Source organism: Aythya ferina, assembly GCF_964211825.1.
Source record: "Aythya ferina genome assembly, chromosome: 1".
Taxonomy (NCBI): domain Eukaryota; kingdom Metazoa; phylum Chordata; class Aves; order Anseriformes; family Anatidae; genus Aythya; species Aythya ferina.
The window spans coordinates 142,331,970-142,353,283 of NC_140296.1; the positions used below are offsets into that span (position 1 = coordinate 142,331,970).

At 52.1% G+C, this 21,314-nt stretch overlaps 1 protein-coding gene and 1 pseudogene across 2 annotated transcripts in view; one reads left to right on the forward strand and one right to left on the reverse strand.

The window, feature by feature from the left end:
• Positions 1-21,314, forward strand: part of CACNA2D4 (calcium voltage-gated channel auxiliary subunit alpha2delta 4) — a gene marked incomplete at its 5' end in the record, with an annotated part of 112,334 nt that extends 91,020 nt beyond the window's left edge. The window contains 13 exons of the mRNA XM_084498726.1: positions 2,809-2,870; positions 3,945-3,959; positions 5,244-5,288; positions 6,168-6,230; positions 9,516-9,586; positions 10,315-10,390; positions 11,890-11,942; positions 12,904-12,959; positions 14,087-14,107; positions 17,758-17,875; positions 19,891-20,005; positions 20,320-20,400; positions 20,757-21,314. Of these exons, the coding sequence (XP_084354852.1) occupies positions 2,809-2,870; positions 3,945-3,959; positions 5,244-5,288; positions 6,168-6,230; positions 9,516-9,586; positions 10,315-10,390; positions 11,890-11,942; positions 12,904-12,959; positions 14,087-14,107; positions 17,758-17,875; positions 19,891-20,005; positions 20,320-20,400; positions 20,757-20,843 (863 nt within the window). The 3' untranslated portion in view covers positions 20,844-21,314. The remainder of the gene's footprint in view (positions 1-2,808; positions 2,871-3,944; positions 3,960-5,243; positions 5,289-6,167; positions 6,231-9,515; positions 9,587-10,314; positions 10,391-11,889; positions 11,943-12,903; positions 12,960-14,086; positions 14,108-17,757; positions 17,876-19,890; positions 20,006-20,319; positions 20,401-20,756) is intronic.
• LOC311424617 lies at positions 13,948-15,685 on the reverse strand (annotated as a pseudogene). Its single transcript has one exon. The product of its transcript is annotated as an uncharacterized misc_RNA (transcript).

Below are 21,314 nucleotides of genomic sequence, written 5' to 3' on the forward strand. Positions count from 1 at the left end.
GCATGCACCCTGCCCCGGCTGCTGTAGCACCTCCGCGCTTGGATGGAGCACATCCCGGCCTGGGGATTCAGGGAGAACTTGAGGGATGCTGGCAGGGAGCAGGGAATATTGGTAGGGAGGGGAACAGGTGAGAGAGGGGAGCGTTTACACCTGTGCTGTGCTCCCCTGGGTGTGCTGCTCAGCCACGATGCCTCACTGCAGTGCCAGGGGCATCCCCTGCCCGCTGGTGAAGGGGTGCAGGAGGGACCCCAATGCAAGCCAAAGCCTCTGCAAGGCGTCCCTGCTCTCCTTCAGGATCCCGCAGCCTGCCCTGACGAACTCAGACCCCTCGCTTGCCTTTCTCCTGCTGGCTGAGGACCTCGGTAGCCAACATTAGCAAGAATTACTGCTTTGCCGAGCCACTTCAGCTGCCTCTCCTGCGTGGCTCAGTAGCAGAGGCAGGCTGCCTCAGATTTCAGATTTTTGCTATTTTTAATGTCTTGAAGTTGTTTTTTAAGGCACATCTTTACGGGGCTTCTGAGACTGAGAGGGGTAGCCCCACTGCCGGCTTGAGCAGGAAAAGGGGAATATTTCAGAGACAGGGAGCAGGGAATGCAGATGCCGGCGGGGCCGTGCTGCTGCTCTGGCACGTCCTTTCATTGGCGCCGCAGCTCTTATTTAAACATCCACAAAAACAGGTTTATGAATGGCAAGGCACATCTTGATAAGCGGGCCGCAGGGTGTCATCTTGCAACTCTTTGTTACGCCTCTGTGCGATGCAGCAGGCCGGAGAATTCAATCTTGAGGAACGCTCCTTGTGAGGACAGCGTATGGATAATCAAAGAGACGAGGCAGGGAAGGCAGGCAGGACGAGAGACAAGCAGAGGATGAGCTAATGAGGCAGACGTGCTCGTCGGAGGCACGAGCAGGTGGAGGGGAGGCTGTTCTCGCCGGGCGACCCCGCAGGAAGGCGGCTGCGGCAGTGCGGCGGGTGGCACTGGCTGGGAAGCCGTGCACAGGTCTGTGTAGTGACATCTGTGTAGTGACAGATCTGTATGCAAGGCACGCAGCACAGCTTGGCCTCGTGTTTCCTTGCCTTGCTGGGGAGCTACAGTTGCACAGGTCGTTTGCACAGTAGTGGGAATGAAACGATCAGCCGTGGTCTCCTCTTTGTGGCCGCTGTTGTGCGGCACACCGGGGCCACTCATAATTTCATGGAGCCGTGGTGCCAGAAGGAGCGTGGGGCAATCCTTCTGCCACGGTTCCCTCTGACGGGTGTTGTCCGGGGAAAATTGACTGCACATCAGAACAGCCCCCGGCTTTGCTTTCAAGGACCCTTCAGAGAGAGCAGTGACACGAGGAGCATGGATGTTGTAAAGGATCGTGGTGAATTTATTTAAAGCTAGGTACAAAATTAGATGCCGTGCACCTCGGTGGTCTCAGCAGCATCAGCACCATGTCGTGGACTGCTGCTTTGTGAGAGCACCGTGCCGAGCTGTGATAGCCCCGCTGGAGATGGTGAATCTTCACCAGGGCTGGACTTTCTCCTTTTGTTTGGTTCCTGGAAACAGCTACAGATGAATCTCAAGTGAGCATTGTGTCTCGTCCAGTCGGTGCCCCGTGAGGCTTAGGGCAAGGCAGCTGTACGCAATGATTCCCCCACTCACAGGCAGTCAGACCCATCCTACAGCAGGGAGGGCTGGATAAGAAGCATGCCAGTGACTGGGATTTCGTAAGACATGCCAGCCATGGGAACGTGACAGGAAGGACACCGACACCGGTACCAAAGGCAGGGCTGCTGCACCATGGCTGCGATCCTGGCCGGGGCCAGGAAACCTGCAGAAACCAGCGACGCTTCATCCGCCGAGCACTGCTGGCTGTGAAAACGGGCTCAAACCTCTCCTTGCTGTGCCTCCTCCCTCACTGCCACTGCATTTGCTATTTCAAGGTCCTGCTCGAGGCTGTAATTCCTGCAAAGCTCTTTGATTCACCTAGCTGACACGCAGCCCTGTTGTTCCCCATCACCGCTCCGGGATGCGCACGACTGCCCTGGTTATGAGCTGTGCTTGCAGGCAGCCGACCCAGGGAATAGCTGTGTTATTCGGCCAGGGAGACCCTGCGCGGCTCCTGCTGGTGTGGAGCTGTGCCTTGCCTCGAGAGCACGATGCTGGGAATAGAAGAGAAATTAAGCCGAGAAATTAGGACACTCTTCATTAAGAAACACATGCACTTTTTCGTAGAGGAGCGTGCAGGAGGCTGGATGGGGGGCCTGAGCGGCTCCAGCCATCAAGGGGCATTGATATTTTTGTGCTTTCGGGGTGGCTTTAGAGCAGCCTAAATCACTGCGGTCTGCCCTTGAGACAGGCGGGTTTTCGAATCCCTTCCTCACTCTGCCCTACTTTTGTCTGATTGACACCGGGTTGTGTGGATGAGCCTGGGATGAGCCAAAAAGTCAGTTCTGGCTGGACAAATCCACAAAATACGAAGATGAAAGCTCCCGTGCTCTCTCTTTTGTTGTGTGTTTTTTGGGGGTTGTTTTTTTTTCGGATGATTTTTAGGAGGGGGAAGGGTGCGGGGGTGTTGCTGATGCTGTTAATGTGTTTGTAGCTCCGTCGTGTTCAGTGGGAGGGAGGTGTCAGCACCTGGGTACAGTCGGTGCCCGCTTCCCCCTCGCCTTGCCAAACCTCTGACTCTCACCTGGCAGCCTGACTCACTGCTGACTCGGAAGCAGGTCGCAATCGCAGCTCCGTCCCATTACTTCGAGCAAATCTTTGCCCCTAACTCATGTTTGTCTTTCCCTCTCTCTCTTGCCCCTTTCATTTCCCATAGCGGTGGGTGTGCAAATCAAGCTGGAGTTACTCCAACGCAAGTTTTGGGCGGCCATGCAACAGGTAGGAGCACCAGCGGTCACTGTCGATGCTGTGTTACATCACGTGCGGTGCCATTTTGGTGAGGGAGGGCTGCAGTGAAACTCATATTAAAAGATCTCTCAAGTAGATTAGTCGGAAGTCACACGTTTCCCTAATCCTTCGGTGGCACAAATGCTGCGTGAGCTGGGAGCCTGCTCCACAAAAGCTGTGCCGACGGCATCAGCATCCTGGCCTGGCATTAGCTCCGCTGCATACGAGGCATTTAATTGTGGAAATATGCTTGTGCTCGGTCAGCCTTCCAGAAACCTCATGGAAATCTGAAATTTTGGGCACACGGGGGAAAAAAAAAAAATCTACTGCCTTCTTTTATCATCTTGGTAATGGTAACGAAATGCTGCTAGCTTGCCAAAATAAAAATGATTTGCTCCGGGGATAAACTCTCAGTGCTGTGCTAATTTTGAATGCTTGCTGGACCACGAGACGTGGAATAATTACAGCAGCCCCCTGGTCTGAGAGGCAGGAAAGGTGAAGCACTGTCCTGTTACCACCCGGGGGCTTTCCCCAGAGGTTTTGGTTTTGGGTGTGGGTAGGAGTGGAGCAGCACAGGGCAGAAGCAGCTCTCGGTGATCAGGAGAGGGAAGTGCCAGCAGATGGGGGCTGTGCAGGCACGGGAGCAGGAGGATGCTCCCAGGGGCAGAGCATCCAGCGTGGTGGCAGGAGGAGGCAGCCTGGCAGGAGGGAGGCAGAGGGACCTCACGTAAACACCGCCTGAGCTACAAGACTTCCTTTTTAGCTTAAATATAAAAATCCCCCGTGGGCCATGCCCAGGCAGCTCTCACAGAAACACATGCGCAGGCTTGTTTCAGGTGTTAATTGAAACGGGGGATGCTTATTAGAGGAGCAGAAAGGAGGCTGGTGTGCCAAGTGCCTATATGCCGTGGTCCTGAGAGGTGTTCATATGAAAAAATCCCTTGCCTGGCTTCCTAGGATGTGGCTGCAGCCTGACAGGGGGTGACTAACAGATTTTGTTTCCTCTCTCCCGCTGCCACACGTGCCGTTCCGTTCTGGACATCCACGCTGCGCCCCCGTCCCCAGCCCAATGACACCGATGTAAGTAGGCACAAGCTGGGACAAGGGCATCGCTTTGTGGTTGTGGGGTTGTGTGCCAGCACGGGGCAGGCACTGTCCCTTGATTACATTCACTGGAGGCAGCCCAAGCCTGTTGCAGGCTGTACATGTGAACCCCCGGGGAGTTAATGCTGCCTCGTTGTGGCCGTGTTTCTCTGCTCGACGAAGGAAGGACCCCACTGGGGATGAAGTCCAGAGCCACTGCTGTGCGAGGCTGTGCTTGCTTCTGCGGGGCAGAGGGATGTGTTTTAACATCCTCCCTCCAGCCTCAAAGAGCAAGCTGGAGTGCCAGCAGTACTGCAGACGGGCTTGACCATCACTGACCCTCCTTTGGAATCGAGCAGGGGGGATGGAAACCTGAAAACACCGAGTTTGTTCTGCAAAACTCAAAATGAGAAACAAAGCCTGGCTCAGAGTGACGGCTCTGTTGTGGTTTGAAATGGCAAATTCACCTCTTTGCATTCAGAATCCTCCAGAAGGGGGGCTGGGACTCCTGCGTGAGGGTTTTGCAGGAAGAAAGGACTGTGGGGGAGAGCAGGCAGGCTGTGCCACGCGTCAGCATCCTCCCCTGACCCTGGGAAACCTCTGGCAGGAAGGGGACCCCATGTACAGAAACGGCAACACCGTGTGTCAGCTTCCTTTCCTCAGCTGCCAGGGAAAATAGCTTTGGGAAATAACACAAAGAGACAGACACGGGCAGCCACCGCAAACCCAGAACAATTAGGAAATCAATGAGCACCTGAAGGGCTGTGTTACTCACCACTTAACCCCTCCTGTCCCCACCCGGTTCAGTGTTGTGAAACAGATGTCAAATCCGGTACCCAAATCCTAAATGAAACAAATGGACGGTGCCTGGGGCTGCACAAGCACCATTCACATCCTATTTTATCGTTAGCTGTCCGGAGAATAAAGAAACCAGCAGCAACAACAGCAAAAAATCCCCGCCTGAGAGTAATCCTGATCTAAACGACCATGCCGTGTACTCAGACCAGATACTGGCAGCTGCTGAAATGCATGCTGTTTTCTTGCCAGAGCACAGTAACTTCTGCTAGCAGAGCCAGAGAGCTGGCTGCTGCCCCCATCCTTCCTTCCCAAGCACAGACACCGTGCACGGGCACTGCCTGGCCGACCTGGGGGCTGCTTCTTGGCTTGCTCAAAATGCCAGCGAATTTGCAGGGCTTTACGGGGCGCTTTTGCTGAGCAGCCCCAAAGGGGAGCATGTAAGATGGGAGCACACCTTGATTCAATTCTGCTTTGTCTTTCCAGTGCAGTGCCTTGGATGGTGCCTGCCCACTGAGCTGCCAGGATGAGGTAAGTTGCCCAGATGTCTCTTCCATACCTGTGGTGGGATGACTGACCACCTGCTCGCTGGAGGCCTTTTTCTCCCCAGACATCAGGTGTTGCCTCTCATCTCTCAAAACATTGCACTATTTGGGTAGGACCTCATGCTGTTGAGACAAACCTGCAGCTTAGGTCTATCCCTAGAAGCAGTGTCAGCTGTGAGATGTCAGCTGAGCCCAGCAGTGACATGTGGACTCCAGCCAGGGACTCTAAGGAGAGTCCATCTCTTTTAAGGCGGGCCCACCAGTGTGCTGGTCTGCCAAAGAGACTGGCTGGCAGTGTGACACGTGTGCTGGACACCCTTCTTTGTATTTATGCCACTGCCCTGTCTGTCTCAGGCATAGTCAGGACACGAGATGCCGTGCCCTTGATGGTGGGATCCCCAGAGAATTATCCTCCTGTGTTCATCTGGGGTCCTGATTTTTACTTGTGAGGCCTGAAGGTTTTCATCTAAATTCTGTGCCGCCATTTCCTGCTCCAAAAACAAAATAAAAAATGGTAAGACCAGAAGAGATGTTTATTTCATGAGTGTTTATAAAACTCTGAAATCTGAAGGTGGAAAATAGTTGATACTTTATTATTAAAGAGGAGTGCTCTCCAAATGCCCTGTCACTGCGTGCAGGATGTCTCCCTAAATGTGTTTTGGCATTTGCTAGAGACCATCTCTGTCACAAACAGCTAAATACCTCAAAGTGGAGGCAGAGAGGGAAAAATCAATGGCCCAAAGGCTGTGTTAGCTGAGGGAAGGGGCGAGGCGTGGCAGTGCTGGGGCCGAGGCTGCAGACAGCAGTGCGCAGCGGAAGCCACCGCTGTGCCATCTCTGATGTGGCTTCTCTTTCATCTCCACAGGTTCTGAATTGCTTCCTCATTGATAATAATGGCTTTATACTCATTTCCAAAAGACCTGCAGAGGTAAGAGAGCATAAGAGAAGGAGGGGAGGGTACTCTGTGTGTTCCTGAATAACACAGCAGAGCTGGTGAAAACCAGTGAGGTGCACTGGTGTGACAGGTGGCCAGGGTACGATGAAACTCAGCTGCGTGGTGAGGGGATGCCTCCAGGCACGATGACAGCACATCCTAGGTCAGGAAGGAGTTTGGGAGGAAATCAGAGTCCGCTCCCTCACTGCAGATGCTACTGAGGATGATCTGAGGCAGCCCCAGGGGGCAAGCACAACCTGAAAGGGACAGGGAGGGAAGCAGCGCTTCTGAGCCCCAGTGAAGCTGTAACAGTCATTCTGCAGCCAAGGAAGCGGAGGGGATGGGAACAGTGAAATGCCAAAGGTGAAAGTGAAAATGGCATCATTTAAGCAAATTGGAAACAGGAGTACACCTAAAGAATTGGGGCATTTGGTGGACTCGTGGAGGTAAAATGAGCAAGGAAAATTACTCAGAATATTAATAAAAATATGAGCAACAGAAGTTGCCTCCTTTTTTCCTGCTGCCAGTGCCTCCACGAGCAGTCCTGTAGTGCTAAAGGGGTGCAGTTTATGATGAGACACCCTGTTAACCTTGGGCAAAATCAACACCACCGGTCACTGCGTGGTTTAGCTGTACTGTTCTGCTCTCTGGTAAATGCAGCACAAACCTGTGCATTTCAAAGCAATGAAATGCCACGGATTTGGATGTCAAAAGGTGGCGTGTGAGAACAGCCTCATAAACAACAAAGCTGTATGTCAATGGCAAGAATGGGCTTACAGAGCAAATGGAAAATGAAGCATTTTGGTCCAAACAGAAGTGTGAATTTCAGTGAAATTGTGTAGCACTGGAGTTAACAAATACAGTGTGCGTATTTCTAAAAGGCAGTACACGTGATGTGAGAAATTACCTACTTCAGAATGAAACAAACAAGTTGAAATGGTAATTAAAAATAAAATAATAAAACACCTGGTGGATGTGATTGGGACAAGCAGTGCAGCCTCTATAAAGGCAGAAAATCTGTCTTATCAGCTGTACTTCTTTGAAAGTGTCGGCAAAAAATGGTAACAGAGAATGAATGGCCTACCATATCTCAGTTTTTCAAAAAACGTGTAGCAAGGTCCCTCACAAGAGGCTGTTCAAGAGGTTGTAGTTATGAGTGGAACATGAAGTAGCGTCATTGATCTCAAAGGAGCTGGGACAGAAAAGAAAGAAGAGGAATAAAACAGGATTTTTAGAATGAAAATCTGCAAGTCCCACAGTCTCACATCTGAACTTGTCTTGGTGAGCATACCCATAACAGGCTGGCAAAAGAAGCAACTGAGACTGTAAATCCTGCAGACACTACACAGTAAGTTCAGAGAGGCCAAAACGGGCACTGCAGACACTACACAGTAAGTTCAGAGAGGCCAAAACGGGCACTGCTGAGGCTCACAAAGCAAAGTGAGTCTGCACCATGGTACCAGCAGGGGGGTACAGACATATAAAGGGGGCACATTGCAAGGAAAAACCAGTCTCTTTTCTGTCAGGAAGGTGACCTGCCTGGCACAGTGAATATTTCAGTAAAAGTGCCTGGTCAATGACTTCTTGTGCCAAAAAAAAAAAAAAAGCAAATAAAAGTTGAAGAGTAAGGAAGAGAAATACTGCAAATATGTATTGGCTCCCTACTCTGGCAGGCCAGGTCCTGCTGCATGTTCAGTATGGGTCAGTAGTCACTGTTTTGTCCACTGACTTCCATGGCATGTTCAAAGGTGCTGTACTGAGCCCTACCACGTGTCCAAAGATAAAGGCAACTGCACCCTTCAGGCACCATGACTACTGCTCATCCTCAGCATCGCCCTCCTGGGTTCTGTCTATTTTTCCTGCATCCTATGAAAAATGTTTTGTTTTGTTTTGTTTTTCAAAAAGCTTATCTCTGAAAGATCTGACTAGCAGAAACGTGGCATTATAGTGGATTTGGGTAAATTACAAACATTATCCACATGCCCCTGAGATCAGATGTTTGGGCAGGCACCAGCGCTGTCATCTTCTCCAGCTGTTACCTCCCCTGACCTTGGAGAGTTCACCACTGCTTTTCTTCCCAAATGATTTATTTATCTTGATCCAATTACTGATTTTATTTCCCAGTGGCACCACTAGTGTCCAGACTCTTAACCCCTGTAGGGAATTCAAGACAGCAGCAGCATTAAATCAGTAGCCTGTGTTCCATAGCCTGGAAAGCTGAGTGATGCTGCATGGGGCTAATTGCCACTCCCTGCCCTCTGGGGACCCTTTGGGATGGGGAACTGGCTCCCAAAAAGCTTCAGGACTGCTGTCTTCTCCCTGAGGCATCTTACAGGGCTTTTCTGCAAGCTCTGCTCTGGTGGGACCCCAGGGACAAGGGGTGGTGTGGCACCTAGAAGACCAAGATCCCACCAAGCCGAGTAGGGGTTGTGGAAATGGGGTAAGAAAAGGGGTGAGATAAGGGGTGAGAAAACTTAACGATTGCTCAGACCCCTTCAGTTCTGCCTGGGATGATTAAAATCCAAATGCTCGAAGGGGAGTTGGTGTTACGTACTGATTTATACAGTGAAACACCTTCTAAGGCCTGTTGGGAAGAGGCTCATATCCATGCCAGGCTACTGGTAGATGATTACCATATGACCTTAGGTAAACTTGCCTACTTTTTTTTGTGTGCGGGTGTGTTTTTTTCAGTGGAAATGCCCTACCCCGAAAAAATTAAGTCCTCTGACATCTGGTAATGCATGCTAAATGACTGGGGACCTACCTGAGGAGCAGTAAAACGTCCCCACATACTGCATGGACAGTTCCGTCACATATGGGAGCTATTTGCTGTGACAAGCCCCATGAACCAGGAGGAGACACGGCAGCTCATATCTAAATTTTTATTATTTATGAGTATTTTATTTACTTGCTTGTAAACAAGGCAGTGGAGTTAGCAGATTCTGAGAAATTCTGTAATGGATTTGTCATGATTTAGTAATCGGGAAAGCCAGAACTCTCATCTGTTTGAAGAAGTCTCTAAAGCAGTGGTTCCTGGATGTAGGGTTGGGACTGTATTTGAGGTTATTGACCCCAAAACATAAATGGGTCCAGAGGGCCACAAACTCCACTTCTAATGCAGGCATGTAAGTAGGATTTGGGGTGTGTATTAGGCCTCTAGACAGACTGGAGCAGCTGGAGCAGGAGAGAAATTTTACTTTAAAATTGGAAAATTTATGCCTAACAGCTTCTTTTTTTTTGTTTGCTTTTTTTCTTTTTTTCTCTTTCTTGTGTTTGCAGACTGGAAAATTTCTTGGTGCAGTGGATGGCTCAGTAATGACCCAGCTGCTGAACATGGGCATGTTCAAGAAGTAAGTGGGGGTCCCTGCTCTGTGCTCCTCCTTCCTCAGCTGGTGTGTGGGGCAGAGCGCGTCAGGCTCCTCCTGTAAGCAGGGCAGGATGCACGAGCGGACACATGTGGCACTTAATTTGCTTCCAGAGCTCCTTTAGATGCCCACCCTCTTACCTGATGTGCTTGACCATCGTCACCCCATACCCTGTTTTTTTCCCACCTGCAAAGTCTTTCCAGGAGAGGCTGCCTGAGAGGCCTCCAGAGCTGGCATTTCAGTTGGCTGAGAACATTTCTCTCTCTCCTAAAATACCTCTGGTCACCCCACTGCATCCCCACAGCACATGTCAAAAGACAATTCAGATTTTTGATGGCTTGAAATTAGGAACTAGAGGGACTTGAGGTAGATACAATTACAATTCTTCAACTTCAGACTCTGCTTCGCTCCTGACCTGTAATTAGGGACATATTTCCTCCTGTGCTGACCCAGTTGCATTAATCCAGGGCCTGTATTTCTCACTTTTCACAGTCCAGCCCTGGCCAAACAGACAAGACACATTTAAACAGGCCACTGCATTAGTTCTTCCACGCAGAAACCTTTTTGTAGGATCGGGCCCAAGTAGGAAAAATCAGTACAGGCTGGCGTGGGCGCCCCACAGGTGGTTGTGTTGCCCCACAGGTGATTGTGTTGCCCCACAGGTGGTTGTGTTGCTTGCCTTTGACTGCTTGCTTGTTTTGTTTTGCTTCTAGGGTGACCATGTATGACTATCAAGCGATGTGTAAGATACCCTACCACCACCACAGCGGTGCCCGGCCGCTGCTCAGTGTACGTACCTCTCTGCACCCAGCCTTCCCTGCTGGGACTGTCTGTGGAGGCTTTCTTTTAGGACATCCCCAGCACTATGGTGTAGCATATCCACCCAAAAAACTTCGTAGTTGTTTATCTTCAAGTGCTGGGAAAGTCCAGACTCATTCAAGTCAGGTTTCTGAGGCAGTGGTGGCCACCGACAGAGGTTTCCAATTTGGCTCTTTATTGACGTTTAGGATCTTAATGAAAATTAAGACCAGGAGGACAGGAACCATACGATGCCAGGCTTCTTCTGCTATAAGCTGTGACACCAGCTTTCAGCTGAAATCAGCAGAAATACTTGCACAGGGTGTAGCTTTTCTCAGCAGCCCAAGAGGGAGAGTCACATCTTATGGCATGACATCATCATTTTTTCTAGGAAAAGAATTTTCAAGAAAATATTTCTTTTTAATAATGTTTCACATTTTTTAACAATATGTCAGTTTTGGCAATGGCTATACTGAATCTGGATAGATAAAATAATGTGATATTAATTAAAATACTTGCTTGATCATATCCTTGAGAATTTTGGTTACTAAAAAAAAAAAAAAAAAAGTCAAAAAATATGGGCTACCAAAACCAGGTGAGCAGGGAAGAGAATAAAAGGGTGAACCTCCAAACTTCACCTCTCTCTTCACCCTCTTAGCAAAATCTTCAAAAAGGAAGAAGTCCATTTTTATATATACATGTACATTGTTCAAAGGAAAAATCAGTCACATCCCCAACCATTTTACTATTTGCTGACTTATTTTGGTTGAAGATAAGCCAGTTAGCAGTAATTGAACATTCTCTTGTGCCTTGTGTTTTGGGCTCGAGGCTGCATGGGTGTGAGTTGTGAGGGGGAGAGATGAAACTTAGCCATGGTTACCAAGAGAAGAACCAGCAGGATACTCTGCTGAGCAACTGGCCCTGGGACTGTGCTGGGTTTCCAATTTGTAGCTGAAAAGAAGAAAAATGATAGAAGTCGTGCCATCTCGAGGAAAAGCTGGATGAAAGCACAGTTCAGTGTAATCAATCAATAGCAGATAGCACTAACTCCTGGACAATGCTGTAACTTGTCCCAGAAACACCACTTGCAATTGGAATATAAAAGCATCCTGCACTGGTGGTGTCCCATTTAGCCGTATTTCTCTCCTGCTCTGAGCTCTCAAGGTCATCCATACTGGAGAGAACTCATCGAGCAATTACATCTTCAAAGTCCTTCACGCATTTGTGATAAACTCCCTGACCCTGACTGGGAGGGGTGAGAAAATATTATTAGCAGCAAGGCAGCTCCGCTGGCTTTTGATGTATTTTGAGCATTTTCCAGTGATGCCCAGACCTTGAATTTCCAGCCTGTCTTTAGGAGAGCTCTGAGTAGTGGAGGGAATTGGTCTGAAACGTGGGGTCCTGCCTAACAGTTATAAACCTTCTGACCAGGTCCTTATGGTGTTTATGGTGTTTCTTCTCATTTCCTCATTTCTTCTTTTGTTCTCCAGCCAATTTATGCCTTTCTAGCTGCAGTGAAATGGCTGATAAGTGATTTCCTCATGTGAGTACAAAAAGATATGGGTATTTGGGAGGCTCAGACCGGCTGGGGTGGGAGCTGAGAAGGCCATGAGCAGGACACTGCTGTCAGCCTTTTTGTGACAGCCAGCCCGGTGCCTCTCTCCTGGGAGGCAGAAAGCTATTACTATTCCCATTTCACACATGCAGAGGCCCTGAGCAGGTCTGGGACTTACCTGAAGTCACTCAGTACAAAGCGGCAGAGTCAGAAATAGGACTTGGGTCTCTGGAGGCCCCGTGCAGGTCCTTGATGCTAAGTCCTCCTCCCTGTCTCATTCGCCCATGATATGTGAGCCAGGAAGCTCAGATCTGAGTGGCAGGCAGGGGAGAAGATGGGGAGGGGAGGGAATGCCTTGGATGGAGCCCTGGGTTCAGGCTCACTTCAAACTCTGTGGGGGGAAATGAGAGTAAGAGCTCAAATTAGGACCAAGCTCAAATTGGGACTGAAGCTGCTCAGCTTGCTGGGCCCAGGCTGAAAGCCTGACCCTGAGCATCTCATCCTGAGAGGCTGAAAAGCCCCAGATCCTGGGCTGTGAGCTTACTGGCACAGCATCATTCAGCGTGCCTTGCAGCTAGTGCCAGCTCCCTGCAAGCCGCCTGTGGCCACTCGGGTGGCTCTACAGCGACTGGATCCAGCCTCAGCCTCCGGGGCTGCCACATTCATCCCTTCCCTGGTGAGGTACCCAGACGGTGTGTCCGTCGTGAAAAAGCCCGCTCAGTTATTCCACAGAATAGATCCCATGATACAGAGACATGCTGTCACACTGAGCAACCAAAATCAAAAAAAAAAAAAAAGGGGAAAAAAAATGATCTCCGACTTCCTCTGCCTGAAAATCCACAATAAACATTTTAAAGCTGGTATTTGCCAGGCCACAGAGCTATCTCCCTGCCACCTGCACCCTTCCCGGCTGCTGAAAAAGCATCCTCTGTTCTTGCTCCTTTGACAGCTTCCTTTTGGAGTTTAACATGAGCAGCTTCTGGCACGCCGACAACCTGGCAGACGGTGAGTACGCGGGAGTCCAGCCACCCCTTAGCACACGAGTGTCACAGCTGCCGGTGGCAGCAGGAACTGCATGGGGAAGCCGAACCTCGTGCAGGAAGCTGCCAGCCCATCACATCTCCCTCTGTGGGCACTGGACGCCAGCTTCCAGCTCCCAACACCACCCGTCTCCCTCCCATCCCCATTTCAAGCTGCCCAAGCAGCAGAGCCATCAGGGGGAAGCCTTTTGCAGCTCAGAGCGTGCTCTTTCTGAGCCAGAAAGCTAGCCAGAAAGCCCGTAAGATTCAGCTGAGAACAGCTTCCTTGCATCCTTTCCTTCAGCCATCCCACTGAGTTGTGCTGGATGGCTCAAATAATGCACTGAGGGTCTTTGCTTTCCCACTGGGCCCTCTCTGGAAGGCAGAAGGTGGTGGCATGTGCTCCTACAGGCAAGGGACATCAGTGGCCCAGAGGTGACCCTAAGGCACAGGTGACGACTGCACATCTACATAGCAGTGTAGACGTAATTATTTCTTCCTCGCTAATTATTCAGCACTAACTGCACTTTGAGTGGACACAGAGGACCCTTCCCTGCTAACAGGGGGTTGAGTCCTCCTGGTGTAACAGGGAACCGCTTGTTTTCAGAGAGCAGAAAGTCCTTGTAGTCAGAGAACCAGCGCAGTGCCTGGGTGCTGTCCGTCCTACTTAGCTCCTCCAAAGAGGCTCTCCAGACATGGCACTAGAAGCTGCACATCTCCTCTGTGTGGCCCTGGCTGCTGCTTTAACTTGCATCAGGATGAAGGGAGTGTCCCCATGCAGAAATCAGTGAGGAAGAGAGAGATGAGCAAGTACAGCGCTTCCAATAGCACAGGAGGGACACGGACAGACATGGTGTCCCTGTAGAGAGCTGTTACAGATGCTGGATGGCTGCAATTGGATTTAATTTTTGCTAGAGGAGATGTGAGGGGAAAGGGAGGGGGTTCTTGCTGCTACACTACTCATCACCATTTCCTCTTGTGCTTTCCTCATCATTCTTGCATCACCTCCATGCCTGTTGCATGCCAATTCATCTCTTCGCTGTGCTGCCATCGTGTGAAACTGCCACGTGGCTCCATCTTCACTGTGTGTGTGTGTGCATGCTGCGCCTCCAGCCAAGGCTGTCTTCCATCACTGTAAGTAGAACCACCGTGTAGCCAGAAGAGGAGCATCTAGCTAGAAATCCCGGGCTAGGAGTGACAATTTTACGCCTTTTGGGGAACTTGGAGTAGGGTGTTGTGGTTGCATGGCAGTGCCTGGCTCTGTTTCCCCACACTGCAAGGAATGAGGAGATGCTGTTGCTGGTTTAGCTGGCTGAGCTGGTGATGGTGAAGGTCTGTCACTGAGGAGTCAACACAAGAAGGGACGCACCAGCCTCTGGCAGGCACAAACAAGACCATCCCTCGTGGCCATAGCACAGGTGGGCTCTTAGCCACTGGAACATGGTTTGGCCTTCACTCCAGCTCCTGGCTGCCCCCATCTTTTCAGGCAATACACCAAAACCAAAGCAACTTGTGCCTTCTTGCAGAAAAATGTTTGGGTATGTTTGGGTCTTGTCGTCTTCAGATATTCAGAGGCAATTTAAGTCCTCTTTTCCACACCCCATGGCTTAGCTCCTCTGATGAATACCAGCCCAGCTCCAGGATAACGCAGAATTACTTTCAAGCAGTTTAACTGATAAGTATGTGCTGTAGCTCATAAATCCACTCTTGCAGGCAAGCTAGAAATCTCTCCAGACAGAGTCCAGACTGCGGCTGTGTTTGTATCTCACTGTTTCCATATCTAGCTCGTGTTTGCTGGTTTGCTCTCTGCCCAGCAAGACGTATGTGTGAGACAGAGATAGAGAAATAGACACTTGGAATGTGCCTTGCTGTGTGAAGGAGAGGAAGAGGAGGAGAGCGTGGCTGTGGATGAAAAACCAAGGGTCCATGCATGGGGGAGGGAGTGGCAGGGTGGAAGGAAACCATTGGGGCTGGAAGGAACGGGCTGCACGTGTTGTTAAGAACAGGCTGAAGATTTTTGCCAGGGATGTTAACATTTTCTTGACTGCCTGCCAAGGCTGCCAAATGCAAAACGTATGGCGAGGAGACATTTTCTGGGAGAGAAACTAAGTATACATGTATGTTTATTTGAGGTTATGTACAGAGGAATTAACAGTCAGGGATCTAATGTTCACCCCTGCTGTGTGCACCTCCGGCCCTGCAGCACTGCTCCTATTTCTGCTTCCCAAGTTCTCGTGCTTTCTGGAAAGGCGAGGCTGGAGCATGGGCACGATTGATTCAGACTGCACTCCTCATGCAAATCTGCTTCTCAGGGATGGTGAGAAGACATTTGCTGCCACAGCTTTTTCACTGCTCAGCATCTCTTTTCCCTCTGTGTTTGTAAGGGCTTCTGCTTCTATGGACATCACCACAGATATGAAGGCCTTTAATTAAGCCCAAAATACTTCCAGCCAAGGCATGCAGCCTAGAAAGGAATATTTCTAGAATTCTGGAGCTCAGAAAAGTTTCTCTCTGACTGCATGGTAAAGCGCACAGAGGATAATCAACTGAAATCCGCATTTTGTATTTGTCAGTGGCAGATTTTTTCTCCTTCGTACTCGAGTAAATCCATTGACTCGGTGCAGATATTGATGATTTATGGCAGTGGGAAAGAGTTCACAATCTGGGCTGCACTGTGTGCAGCAAGGAGCAGCGGCTGCCTTTGCTGCTCGGAAGGACTGGTTGCCAACAAAGTCTTTCTGGAAGTGCAGATGGTAGCAATGACAGCCAGGAATTAACTCACGCTTTGCTATAAAGTTTGCAATTTGTTATCAGCTCCTCCGACTGTTTACTAATCCCCAGCCACCAGACTCTCGGAGCTGCTGATAAGGTTTTGATGTCCAGCCTGTGCACACAGAGCTCAGCCCCAGCGAGCTGCTGCTGGTGTGCGTGCTGCCGGGCTCCTCTGAGCTCCCCAATACTGCTGCAGCTGCATTGCTTCCAGGCAAATTAAGTGGCAGCGGGCTTAAGCATAATCTCTGTCTCGGGTCTTGTCTCCGTGCAGAAGTCAGGGATTTGAAAGTGGCTTATTTTCATTTAGCCTGTGCCAAGAAACTGCTTTAAGATGGTCTGTGCAGGGGCTGTATGCCAATGTAACCGCGTGGTGCACGTGATGAGGTTAACCCAGAGCCAGTCTAATTGCCGGCGTCTGTGAGTCCTCCTCTTAGGGACTCAGCCCACACTGCCAGGGGATGAAGAGCCCCTACAGGGGCCAGCCCTGGTGCATTTCTCATCGCTTATGTCCTTGGTCCTGTGCTGGAGCTGAAGCAGGGCTGGTGCAGGTCGGGGCTGCAAGCGGGGCTGGGCTGGCCGAGGCTCCAGGTGTGCCCTGGCCGTGGGTTTGGCATCTTCTTCTCTTGTCTTCTCATTAAGGCCCCATCTCAGGTCACCTTTGTGGTCGTCACAGCTGTCCTTCTGAGCAAGAAATGCCACAGCCTGCCCCAAAAGCTGTCTGCTGCTGTGACAGCCCTGGACAGCACCGCCATGCGAACCAGAGGTTGACACAGCGGGACCGTGATAGTTCGTGGCTCAGGGATGGACATAGCATCTTGCCACGTGCATGTCCCTAAGACAGGCTGTGCCTGTGGCAGTGTGGCTGCAGGCTATGGCGTTAAAGCATTGTTTTCCCACTAGTACAACAAATTAAGGCTGAAGGAAAGAGCTCCCGCCCCGTTCTTCAGCCACCTTTAGTCCTTCAGGAACTTCACTGGCCAGTTTATGGTCATCCAGTAGCTGCTCTGAGCTGGAAAGCACTGGCAGCTTTTGTCATCAAAGCAGGAATGGAGATGGTGATAGGCTTCCGTAGCTCAGTGAGGCCTTGACCATGGTGCAAATTACCCCTCAGAACCACGGACGCTCTCCAGATGCCTTTTTACCACACACTGACCGACCCAAACCTCTGTGGCTGCGTTTTTCTACCAATATTCGGGATGAGCTAGTGGTCCCCAGGTCAGGGGGGCTGTAGCCCCTGGGTATGGGGGCTGTGAGGCAAGGCCTCCGTGCCCAGCCCCTGCAGCTGGTGTGGAAATAGTCCTCGTGCTTCTTGTCTGTGCCTCAGCCACTTCTCCCCTAGCAGCACAGCCTCACATCTCGATCAGAGACACTCCCCTGTGTGCCACGGAGGCAGGAGCTGCCTTTGCTACCTCCAGCTGCAGACAATAATTGCTGGGCTGGCCCAATCAAGCGAGGCAAGGACTTTGCTGAGCGCCCAGAAATGATGCCCTTGCTTCTCCGGGGAGGCTCAGCCAGGCAGCTCAGCTCAGCCTCATCCCAAAATTAGTGTGGGAGCCCCACAGAGTGTGACTGGGGAGGCTCGGCCGGGCCCTCACGGCCACCTTCTGCTCCCCTGTGGCGCAGGCCAGCCCTGTCTGCTGGCAGTGTTTTCTTTTTAAAGACGCTTTCGGCATCTTTAAAAAGCCCTCTGGGGCAGGCAGGAGGGACTCAGGAGGGTCTCCGGAAGGCAGCAGGTGTGGTAGGACCCCCCCAGCAGCCCCACACCCCAGTTTCTGCGGGGAAAAAGGATGGGGAATAGCAGGAGCATCCCTCGCACAGCCTGGGTTTCCCACACCACCTAGTGGGAGCCGGCTTGGCTGCAGCGCCCCGTGGTGCAGCTCCTCGCTCCACTGAGCCCTGGTGGGCACCTGCCTGGCTTGGTCCCCCCTGTCACCAGAGCTAAAGTCCCGTGTCCCAGGGCAGACGTCCCCGTTACGGTCCTCTCACCCTGTCTGTTCTCGCCCCCGCCGCAGCTCACAAGCACAAGAAGCACGACACGCTGCAGCCCTGCGACACGGAGTACCCCGTCTTCGTGTACGAGCCGGCCATCAAGGAGACCAACGGGCTGATCGAGTGCGGGGATTGCCAAAAGTAAGGACGACAGCTGCCCTGGTGGCACTCAGACACCATCCCCAGGCCACGCCGCCGCCACAGCATGGTCACGGCCTGAGACGAGTCGCCCGCTGCTGTGCCCTGGGCTGGGGGCAGCACGGAGGGACAGCGACCCCATCACGGCTTCTCGATAGAGAAGGAAGAATTTAAGCCATCTGCTAATAAGCAGAGGTGGCTGCAGGAGGAGGGAGGGAGAGTTAAAAAAAAAAAAATCTTTTCCATTCCACAGATTTCAGAAAGGAGCTTTTTTTTCTGTTTTTTTTTTTTTCACGTTTCTGGCAAAAGTTTTCTCCTTAGAACATTTTCCTTTTTGCAATGCTTTCAGCTTTCCCTTTTCCCCTTTTTATTTTCCCTCTTTTCTGTTTTTCTACAGAAAAAAAAAAAAAAAAAAAAAAAAAAAAGAGGGATTAGGGGAAAAAAAAGAAGTGTTAAACCAAAAGCAAGCAAAACGTGGGTACCCTATTTTGCTTTCCGTTTTCATTTTAAGAGAACGAGCAGTCAAAAATAACAGAAAAGTCATTGTGAAAAGAGGCCGTTGTCAGCAGTTGCGTAGCACCGTCAGTAATCGCGCGTGGAAGGGGGAGAGGAGGATGAAATTTCCACTGGCCCGGCTTTTCCTAGCGGGCTGTGACACAGACCCGCACAGAGCAGGCCAAACAGATCTGGCTGGAATCCCTCGTAAAGAAAAGAAAAGCCTTACCTGCCTTGGGTCTTGGACCGACTGCAGGAAAGAATTAAAGGTCAGGAAAACAGCCTGCGCTCGGCAGCTGTATGAAAAATGGGCCTCGCTGTGCGCTGTCGGAGAGCAGAGGGTGGGTTTGGTGACACAGGGAGCTGTGTCAGTGCTGAAACCTCTGGGCAGAGCCAGAGCAGACCCGGTTGTTTGTGCCTTACACTGTCCTGGCACAAACCAGCGGCTCGCCTCACCCCAGCGGGGACACGGCCTGGTTCATATTCACCTCTGGAGGTGAATACGAAGAGCCTTGTCAGCTAGAAGGAGAGGCTGGGTGTTGAGCACCCAGGGAAACAGGGCGGTTCTCCAGAGTGGTTGGGTGGTGAGGGTAACCTCACAAACCTGTATGGCCACAGCCCGGTCCAGAAGCTCCTCTTCCTTGGCTGAGAGCAGGAGCAGGAGAGACATGGACGAGTCCTCAGGCAGGGGGTGACACCGGCCGGTGAGTGCACCCACGGGCACAGCAGCCTCCTGTGTGCAGAGCCACGCCTGAGCTGCCCACTCACCCCTCGTGCATGCACACACATGCACAAAGCCACAGATGGGGCTGAAACACGTGGCTGCCTGTCTGCTCTGCCCACACGAGCCCTCCAGCTCCCACACAGCCCCTCATGCAAGCCCTCACACAGATGCCCTCGGGCAAAGGCTTGCATCCAGGCACATCCTCACCTGCACGTGCCCATCACCAGCCCTTTCTGCTGGTCTCACAGGGAGGGACTGACAACCTTGTGGCTGCAAACTGAAGCTGTGCAGGGATCCTAAGCACCAGGTGGCCAGTCCTGTCACGCAGGTGTGATGTTACTGAGCTCCTCCAGTCATCACTCACATAACGAGAAATTTAGCAGAACTCTGCCCCCTGAGGAGCGCAGCGCGCACACAGCCTCACGTGCTGCAGGCACGTGTACATGCACGCTGGCTGGGTGCTGGCACCCCTCCACGTGAAGCCAGGTCTTCTCAGGCACGCCTCTGAGACGTGCTGCCCCACTCCGGTGTGCCTGGGGAGGGCCCCTGCTGGGTTTTGCTTTTTTTTTTTTTTTTTTGGTTGGGTTTTGGTTCTGATTTTGGCTTTTCTGCTGGGTGGAGTTGTACTGAGCCAGGTGGGTGCTTCCTGAGGACAGCAAGGTGTGCACTGCTCCTCTCCTGCCTTCTGCTGACACCCCCCTGCCAAGCGTCTCTGTTTCCTTTGGCCTTCTTTGCTAGGGTGAGCAGGGCCAGGCGATGCCGGGGCTGCGATTTCTCTGGTGCTCTCTTTTCCCCACAGGATGTTCGTGGCACAGCAGATCGCCAGCAGCAACCTGCTGCTCCTCGTCACGGATGCCGCCTGCGACTGCAGCATCTTCCCACCTGTGCTGCTGGATGCGAAAGAAGTCAAATATATCCTTCTGCATGCCCTGGGGCTCTGGGGTGGCTAGGGTGGAAAAACGCGTGGTAATTCCCACGGGAAAAGGGGTGGAGGGCATGGCCCGGCTTGTGGGCCAGCCAGGGCGGGCAGGGGAATGGAACTGATGTGAGGGTGAGGAGGCAACAGTCCAGCTGTGGAGCCCAGCTGTGCTATTTTGCCATTTGTAGCTGGGAGGTGGCTGCCTGGCCCCGGTCCTCCCCTGTCCGTTTCCCCAGGGGAAATGCCCCAGGGCCCCGTCTCTGTGCCCCTTCCTTCTCCCCTGCCCGTGTCCTTAACCGCCCCGCACACAACGCCTCGGTGAAGTGCGACCGGATGCGCTCGCAGAAGCTGAGGCGGCGCCCGGACACGTGCCACGCGTTTCACCCCGAGGTACGGCAGGTGGGAGAGCACAGGGCTGGGCTGTCCTCAACCCCAGGCACCTCGGCTGTGCACACACATCCCCTGTTCCTGCACACATTGTGCCTGTTGTGTGCCTGTCCAGAAATGCAGCCTGGTGGATCCCCAAGGGGCTTCCTCGCGGGAGGACATCATGCTAGTGACACCTGGGCAGGGCTTGAGCTCCTGTAGTGGGGGGCTTTTGGGACCATCCCTCAGCATGCCTTCCTCCTGGCTGTGCTCCATGGCTTCTGCAGCCCCTGCTCTCCCTCCCGAAAGCAAGGGGAGCACTCGCACCATGCCACCCTGGCAGCACGCATGCTGATACCTTGTCTGCTCTTGTCCCCCAGGAAAACGCCCAGGACTGCGGTGGTGCTGCTGAGCTCTCTGCCTCTCTGACGCTGCTCCTTCTGCCCCTGGCACTGCTCCTGCGGTGACACTGCCCACGGCAGGGACATGGTGAGGGACGGGGCTGCAGCAGGACAGGAGGCAGGGGCACCTTTGGGGACGCCCTGTGTGACTCCTTGCGGCTCCAGGGACAGCAGGGGTGGCTGGCACAGCTCAGACACGTATCTGATCCAGAAACATCTCCAGGCATGGGCTTGCCTCGAGGATGGGGCTGTGTGTGACCTGCCAAAGGAGCAGGAGGTTCCCCCTGCCTGCTGGATTCACGGCAGGAGCAGCTCGGGTGCGGGACTGTTCCCTCTGAGCAGCGCTGCCCTGCTCGGGGAGGCTGCCCGTGGTTATCCGGGGTGAGCAGCCCCTGCCCTGAGCCTGGTGTTCCCAGCCAGGAGGCACGGGTTGTTTGTCACAGAGCTTTACGAACAAGGGGTGGGGAGCACCCATTTTTCTTCTCTTTTTGTATGAACTGCTCCGTACCACCTCATTAAAAAAAAAAAAAAAAAAAA